Below are 8,773 nucleotides of genomic sequence, written 5' to 3' on the forward strand. Positions count from 1 at the left end.
TGATCGTAATCTTGACCAACCATTTTTTAGATTTTGGGCTTTCTCCATTCAAGTAGATAAGAGCTGCAATGTCATGACTACAAAAAAGGGCCGACAGTGGACTGACTTGCTGTAAAGCTTTGACTCAACGCAAGAACGCGTTCCAATGTAACAACTCGCATTGTTCGTTTTAAAGTCTTTTAAAATCATTTAAAGCCTTTCATTGTTCTTTTTTTTTTCTTGCAAAACAGACCCTGACAGAATCAGAGTGCATCGAACGGATTTCACTCCCTCTTATTTATGACCTATAGGCTAGCTGAAATAACGGAACACCAAATGGGCCTCCAACACTATAGGCTATATGCGCAATCGCCTCTCCACGAGAAGGAGAGGAGGAGTTAATTTGCTCTCTATTCGTACCCCTGGTTTAGCGTCTCGCTCTCTCCTGCGCACCAACTTGGGGGGTGCAAGTCTGTCCTTCTCCTACACCAACTTTATTTCGACATCGGTAAGTTCATTATAGGCTACTATCTTTATATACCATTAAGTTAAGCAAAACCCTCTTTCTATTAATAACATTTATATATGGTTCTGTATGGTTGATATTTATAGTTCTTTAAAGATTAAACGTGTTTTGGAGTGTCATGATTGGTTGTTCAGGCAAGTTTAAAGCACCAGAAGAGATGGTTTCCTATATAATAAAACTCAAAGCCCCATCAGTGAAAGTATAAACAATTTTAACTTCCACAAAGTAATAATTACTTATAGCCTACAAATACATTTGTTCGTTAAAGTATTGAAACATGTCTGTTGAATTGAAACGGACATGTTTAAATAGCATGGACTCTATAAAAAGAGCAGTGCTGAACTTCGTTTCTATTCTTGGCCATGTTTGTGATAAATTGTGGCAGGTGCAAAGAAAGGAATGCTGAAGTGATATGCTGCGATAACAATTCCTAAGATTTCATTTCAGTATTTAAAGTGCATTAGTATACAGCTTTGCATTTGATGGATGACTTTTGGTTTCCATGGTTTAATTGTTATATTGTCAGTATTCGTTGAGAAACCCACACATGGTTTTGAAATATGAGCCAGGCCTGTCACTATACAGACTTAAGAGGGCTGGCTGAAAATGTGTTGTTTTGATGCTGAAAAAACTTGTGAAAGTGACAGTCTTATGCAAATTGACATAATTAATGATACATAAAGCAATATAAAATAATCTGTTGCTCAGTTGTGAATTGATTATAGCATAAAGTGGCCGACTGTGCAATATATAGTATAATTTAAATGGTTAGTTCCCCAAAACTGAAAATTCTGTAGTCATTCACTCACCATACCCATGTTCTTACATACGACTTTCTTTCTTCCATGAAACACAAAAGAAAATGTTAGGCAGAATGTTAGGGAATGACAGCCTCAGTCACTATTCACTTTCTTTGCATTTTCCCCCAATATATTTTCATTCCCTAACATTCTGCTAATCATAACCTTTTGCAACACACTGTGAAACTACATTGGGGGTCTTTTGTGTCTTGTGAGTAACTGCCACATGCAACTGTTGGGATGAATATTTTTGAATAAGATGGGACTTCCTTCATGGAGAGGAAGATTTATAGTGATTAAAACATTCAGTATGACTCTGGTCCTCACATGGAGCTATAGTGTGACTTTGGAGGACTTTAAATGCAGCATGGGCCATTTGGAATACTTTTATAGTGTTTTTTGTCTTTGTTGAGAATTGGTTAGGTTTAGGAGTAGGGGTCGGGTTATGTGCCCATAAACATCTTTATATTAGGGTAATGTAAATAAATGTACATGTTTTTGTGGTGACTGGGGCGTGGCCGAGCGACGTCTGTGGAGAGCGAGGATGAGAGGGTGAGTGCTGTGAGGATTGACACCTGTGGGAAATCTACTCTAACAGCTGTTTTGTGTTTGCAGTGAGAGCAGAGGGGGTTAGGGGAAGCCAGCGGGATGAATGGCCCAGGGAATGGGTTTTAGTAAAGGAATTCCCTGTTTCTGGAGAACAGGATGAGAGGCAGGGAAGAGGGAGGAAAGAGAGACAGAGAAAAGATGCCGCTATATGGTCTTCAGCTGACTGGATCGCCTCCTCCATCGATGCCAGACGGTGGCACTGAAGGAGGTGATCCAGTTGGCTGAGTACATTTTACATTTACATTTATGCATTTGGCAGACACTTTTATCCAAAGCAACTTACAGAGCCCTTATTACATGGACAATCCCCCCGGAGCAACCTGGAGTTAAGTGCCAATGGTGGTGGCTGTGGGGTCGAACCAACAACCTTCTGCTTAACAGTTCAGTGCTTTAGCCCACTACGCCACCACCACTCTCACCACTCTACCATATAGTGGTGTATCTCGGGGGCCGGCAAGACTTTTTTTTTCTCTCTTTCTGATGATAGAAAAGGTGATTTCCCCACAGATGTCAATCCTCACCACAATCACTCTCTCAGCCTCGCTCTCCACAGACATCACTTGGCCACGCCCCCATCACCACAGTTTTATGTTGATGATAATTGGTTAGGTTTAGGAATGGGTTCAGGCATCTAAAACATTGATATAATACAATAATGTACATGTAACTTAAATAATGTATATCTAAGTATAATAAAAACAAAACTGCATTTAAACAAACAATTATATTTGAAGATTTCCAAGCCTGTGATGGAATTGTCTGAACTAAGACTGTTCTGTCTGTGACATTTTCATGGTGCAGAAAAATCGTTGCTCTGGTGACACCTCACGTGCCAAGGAAGAAAGTAAGGCATTCAGATTGATCACTAAATCTGTTAGGACTACACAATTTGTGCAAAATACTGTATGTTGTAAAATCTGTTCTTCCACTTATATTGTCACTATTCCTTGTAGGTCTTGGCTGTGACTCAACACTAAAGTCATGGCACCCAAAAAGAACAAGGCCCCTAAGAAGAACAAAGCTGATATCAATGAGATAACAATCATGGTAGAGGACAGTCCCTCTAACAAAATTAATGGGCTCAACACGCTCTTGGAAGGTGGAAATGGCTTTAGTTGCATCTCAACAGAGGTCACTGATGCTGCCTATGCACCTAACCTCCTGGAGGGTCTAGGCCACATGAGGCAAGACAGCTTCCTCTGTGATCTAACCGTAGGGACCAAGTCCAAATCCTTTGATGTTCACAAGGTTGTGATGGCTTCTTGCAGTGAGTACATCCAAAATATGATCAGGAAAGAACCCTCTCTCAAGAAGATTGACCTCAACGATTTGTCTCCAGTTGGTTTGGCTACAGTCATCACATATGCTTATTCTGGAAAGCTGACCTTGTCTTTGTACACCATTGGCAGCACAATCTCAGCAGCCATGCTGTTGCAGATCCATACTTTGGTGAAGATGTGCAGCGATTTCTTGATGCGCGAGATCAGCGTGGAGAACTGTATGTACATCGTCAACATTGCTGATACGTACAATCTGAAGGAGACAAAAGAAGCAGCGCAGAAGTTCATGCGGGAGAACTTTATAGAGTTCTCCGAGATGGAACAGTTCATGAAGCTCACTTATGAGCAAATCAGTGAATTTATCATGGACGACTCACTTCATTTGCCTTCGGAGCTCACAGCTTTCCAGATTGCAATTAAGTGGTTAGACTTTGACGAAAAGAGGCTGAAGTACGCTTCTGATCTGCTGTCCAACATTCGTTTTGGAACAATCACACCTCAGGACCTTGTTAGTCATGTACAGACAGTTCCCAGAATGATGCAAGATGCAGAGTGCCACCGTCTACTGGTCGATGCCATGAATTACCATCTGTTGCCATACCAACAGAACATCCTGCAGTCCAGAAGGACCAAGGTCCGTGGTGGCCTCCGAGTGCTGCTCACTGTGGGTGGACGACCCGCCTTAACTGAGAAATCTCTCAGCAAGGACATTCTCTACCAAGATGAGGACAACGTCTGGAACAAGCTGACAGAGATGCCCGCAAAGAGCTTCAACCAGTGTGCAGCTGTTTTGGATGGCTTCCTTTACGTGGCTGGTGGTGAAGACCAGAACGATGCAAGGAACCAAGCGAAACATGCCGTTAGCAATTTCTCCAGGTAAGATTTTTGTAAATATTTTCATTTATCAAAAGTCCACGTGAGCTTACGAAGAAATGGATCACTTATAGCTATTTCTCTCACCAGATATGACCCCCGATTTAACACATGGGTACACTTAGCCAACATGATACAAAAGCGCACTCATTTCAGCCTCAACATCTTCAATGGTCTCTTGTTTGCTGTGGGTGGACGCAATTCTGATGGCTGCCAGGCATCTGTTGAGTGCTACGTTCCATCTTCAAACCAATGGCAAATGAAAGCTCCAATGGAAGTCCCTAGATGTTGCCATGCCAGCACAGTTATCGATGGTAAGATCTTGGTGACCGGCGGTTACATTAACAACGCGTACTCTCGTGCTGTATGTTCTTATGACCTATCTACCAACAGCTGGCAGGATAAGAACAGTTTAAGCACCCCAAGAGGATGGCATTGTTCTGTGACCGTTGTAAATCGTGCCTACGTTCTTGGCGGCAGCCAACTGGGTGGACGTGGCGAGAGAGTAGACGTCTTACCGGTTGAATGTTACAACCCTCACTCTGGCCAGTGGAGCTATGTTGCCCCCTTGCTCACAGGGGTGAGCACAGCAGGTGCCGTCACCTTGAATAACAAGATTTATCTTCTGGGCGGATGGAATGAGATTGAGAAAAAGTATAAAAAATGCATTCAGGTGTATAACCCCGATCTTAACGAATGGACTGAAGATGACGAATTGCCAGAGGCTACGGTTGGTATCTCATGTTGTGTTGTCACCATCCCCACACGCAAGACACGGGAGTCGAGGGCCAGTTCTGTATTGTCCGCGCCGGTCAGTATATAAGCAGCATGAAAAGTGGTTGGGAAATATAGCTGAATTGCTAATTGTAAAATTAGTAACAATTTGTATCTTACTATTTGTTAAAGATCCATTTTCTCAGAGATGTGTAGTGGATTAGTGGATGCCACTTCATGACAGTCTCAGAATGTTGTGAAAGATGAAGGACACTGAATGGGGAAGAAAATGATTTACAGTGGTGGCATGTTTTGTTGATTGAGTGAATAAATAATTGTGAATAAATTTTGTGCCTGAACTGTCTAGCATTCAAGTTTAAACATATTCTTTGTTTGACGAAGGTTCATGATTTTCAATGTTCTTGCTGGAAAACATTGTGTTTAGATACTAAATAAATATGCGACAACTGCACAAAATACTTTTTTATTACATTTAATAACATACTGCTTATTTAAGGTAAATCAATGGATTGTATTTACCATTGTACATAAAACATGTTGTCAAATAATATAGCACTGCATATTTATTAAAGGTTCTCAAGAAATGTTGCTGTTGTTGATATATTGTTCTTGGAATCTATCTTTATTAACTATATATAGAAGGATTTGTAATATATATTTTGTCTTCTGGAATTAAGTTTATGTGCATTTTTCCCCAATCATATCAGATGGCCCAAGGTCTTCTCAATAATAACCACTTACCATTTTCCAAGCTGGTTGTTCTTAACCCTATATGTTTAATTCTGCTCAAAATTAGGTCTTTGAAGCTGCTGTAAGCATAATGTTTTATTTTTTATTGTGGCTCTCTGCCAATGCCATGCTTTTTGGATGGGAGTACCTGCTTTTCTGACCAATACATTTCTAAACAGCCACCATATTTGCAAAAACTTTATATATCATAATGGCTAGTTATACAGTTACCAATGCTTGATATAAACTTGCAATTGCGACTCTATTTCTTGTAACTGTGACATCGTATCCCGCTATTGCAAGGAATAAAGTTGCAGTTGTGAGAAATACAGGTATAATCACATCTCTCAATCTCAGATTTATAAAATAGCAATCGCAAGAAATTTTATTTAACTTTTTTATTTTGTGTCAGGATCCATCTTTTATAGAAAGGAAATAAAAAATGGCTGTTTAAAAACACACCCCACGTATTCCATTGTTCAGATTTAGTTATTATATATTCAACCTCATGCCATCCCAGATGTGTATGACTTTCTTTCTTCTGCTGAACACAAACAAAGATTGTTAGAACAACATCTCAGCTCTGTAGTAATTTTGAAGCTAAAAAGCACATAAAGACAGCATAAAAGCATTCTATAAGACTCCAGTGATTTAATCCATGCATTTTTAAGTAATCCAATCAGTTTGGGATGAGAACAGACCAAAATGTAACTCCTTTATCACTGAAACTTGACATCTGCAGTCTGGTGATCATGATTTCAAGTATGATTACTCTTCCTAGTGCCATCTAGCGCTTTGTGCATGCGTCAAGCACTATAAAGTGTAACTGAGCTTGAAATCATGATCAAGTCTAGAGACTGCAATGGCAATAGATGTACGATAAAAAAAGAAGTTACAGTTTGATTTGTTCTCACCCACAATGTATTCGATTGTTTCACAAAACATGGATTAAACCACTGGAGTTGAATGGATTACTTTGACCATGACCTCAGACTTAGAGGTGCAGACCTTCATCCCAACTGCTTGACACTCAGCCGAAAACCACCCCAGTGCATGCTGGAGGTCACAGCCTGATGATGCCAGCAGGACCACGCCATCTGCAAATAGCAGGAATGCTTAGGCCCCAAAAAGGAACACCTTGTCTGCGCCTTGATATCCTGTCCATGAATATCAGGACTGGTGACAAGGGACAGCCCTGTCCCTTGGAATGTCCCTTGGGAAAGCCTGACTTAATGCGAACACAGCTCTCGCAACGTTTATTCAGGGATTCGAATGGCACGCACCAGCGGCCCCAGTACCCAATACTATTGCAGGACACCACAAGGGACACAGTCAAATGCCTTCTCCAAGTCCACAAAATACATGTAAACTGGAAGGGAAAACTCCAACACCCCCTCTAGGACCTGCATTATGGTGAAGAGCTAATCCACTGTTCCATGACTGGGACAGAATCTGCATTGTTCCTCCTAAATCCAGGGTTAACAAATGGCCGGAGTCTCTTTTCCAGGACCCTGGCATAAGCTTTCCTAGGCAGACTGAGAAGTGTGATCCCTTGATAGTTGGAACACACCCTCCTGTCCCCATTTTTAAAAATTGGAACCACCACACCTGTCTGCCAATCCCGAGGTACAGTCCCCAAACTCCATGCAGTGCTGAAAAGGCATGCGAGCTATGACAGTTCAACAACATCCAGGACCTTCAGCATCTCAGGTTGAATCTCATCCAATCCTGGTGCCAGGTGGTGACTAATTGACAGCCCAGCTTCTCTTTTTACCTGAGTTTCCGAAAAAATGGCCACAGGTCTGATGATACGACAATGAAGTTGATCATTGACCTTTGGCCTTAGGTGATCTGGTACCAAGTACACTTATGAACATCCTTATGTTCAAACATTGTGTTTGTTATGGCCAATCCATTACTAGCACAGAAGTCCAATAACAAAACACTGCTCTGGTTCAGATCAAGCAGGCTGTTCCTCTCACTATCTACCCTCCAGATTTCTCTGTCATTGCCAACAGATTTCTCTGTTTTTGCCAACATGGGCGATGAAGTCGCCCAGCAGAAATATGGAGTCTCCACATGGCACCCCCTCCAGGGCCCCACTTATGGTCTCCAAGGCCAAATAATTTGAACTGCAGTTTGATGCATAGGCACAGACCACAGTCAGAGCTTTTCCCTCTGCCAAAGTATTATTGAGGTGACCCTCTCATCTACTGGGCTAAACTAAGATTGTAGCAGCAAGCTGTCTGTCCCATACCTACTTGATGCCTTTCACACTTAGCAACTCCGGAGAAGGACGGAGTCCAACCCCTATCCAGGAGTTTCGTTCCAGAGCCAGAACAGTGTGTAGAGGTGAGTCGAACTATATTCTGGTATCTCACAACATGGGAAAGTGAAAATGAATAGTTTTGACTGGATTATTAAGGATTTAGTGCAGGATATGAAATGAAACGAGTACAATGTTACCCCAGAGGTAATATTACCATCAATACCTCTATGGATCTTACCACAGCCAAATGTTGATTTATTCTTATTGGAAGCAAGACAAGATGAGGGTCAAAATGCATTAGAGGCAGTATTATCAAGGGAGTATACATGGACTAAGTATGAAAGGTATATACAGTTTTTTACAGATGCATCTAAAGATCCAGGGAACGGTCAGGTAGGGGTAGCATACATCAACCCAAGATTGAAAGTGGCAGAAGGAAAAAGGGTATCAGATCAAGTTTTGGTGTTTACAGGAGAATTACTTGCAATTTTGCAAGCAATTAACAAAATAAAAGATATGGGATTAAACAAAACTCTCATATGTTCAGACTCTGTTATGTCTGGAAGCTCAACAGTCTGAAACTAGACAAGATATATTGATAGAGATTCTTCAGATATTATATATATAATGCAGCAGCACATATTGGAGTATCAGGTAATGAGGAAGCAGATAAATTAGCAAAACAAGAAATGGCAAATGAAAATATAGACATGCATATAACGTATAGTAAATCAGAAATCAAATCAATAATAAAAAGGAGTTAAATGAAATATGGCAATTTTATTGGTATAATGAACAAAAGGGTAAACATCTACATTTAATACAACCATTAGTAGGAAGAGGAAGGAATTCAGGCAGGAGGAGGAAAGAAGACTATTTTATCTAGACTCAGACTGGGACATACAGGACTTAACTCAACAAAGTATATAATAGGGAAATATCTTACAGGATTGTGTGATTGGTGTGGAGTTAG

General features: G+C 40.9%; 1 protein-coding gene across 4 annotated transcripts; it reads left to right on the top strand.

Annotated features, from left to right (window-relative positions):
- Nucleotides 1-382: 382 nt before the first annotated feature.
- On the top strand, nt 383-5,406 carry LOC127660466 (kelch-like protein 31). 4 transcript variants are annotated; one of them, XM_052150723.1, is made up of 5 exons: nt 383-487; nt 2,716-2,758; nt 2,868-4,070; nt 4,158-4,878; nt 4,974-5,406. In XM_052150723.1, exons 3-5 carry the CDS (start codon nt 2,896-2,898, stop codon nt 4,995-4,997), a joined length of 1,920 nt encoding a protein of 639 aa, XP_052006683.1. In that variant the 5' UTR covers nt 383-487; nt 2,716-2,758; nt 2,868-2,895; the 3' UTR covers nt 4,998-5,406. The 4 variants fall into 4 exon arrangements, with proteins under 4 accessions (XP_052006683.1, XP_052006686.1, XP_052006684.1 ...); XM_052150724.1 differs by having other exon boundaries at nt 401-487; nt 2,649-2,758; XM_052150726.1 differs by having other exon boundaries at nt 4,158-5,406.
- Nucleotides 5,407-8,773: the final 3,367 nt, after the last annotated feature.

This window comes from Xyrauchen texanus, chromosome 20 (assembly GCF_025860055.1).
Source record: "Xyrauchen texanus isolate HMW12.3.18 chromosome 20, RBS_HiC_50CHRs, whole genome shotgun sequence".
Lineage (NCBI taxonomy): Eukaryota > Metazoa > Chordata > Actinopteri > Cypriniformes > Catostomidae > Xyrauchen > Xyrauchen texanus.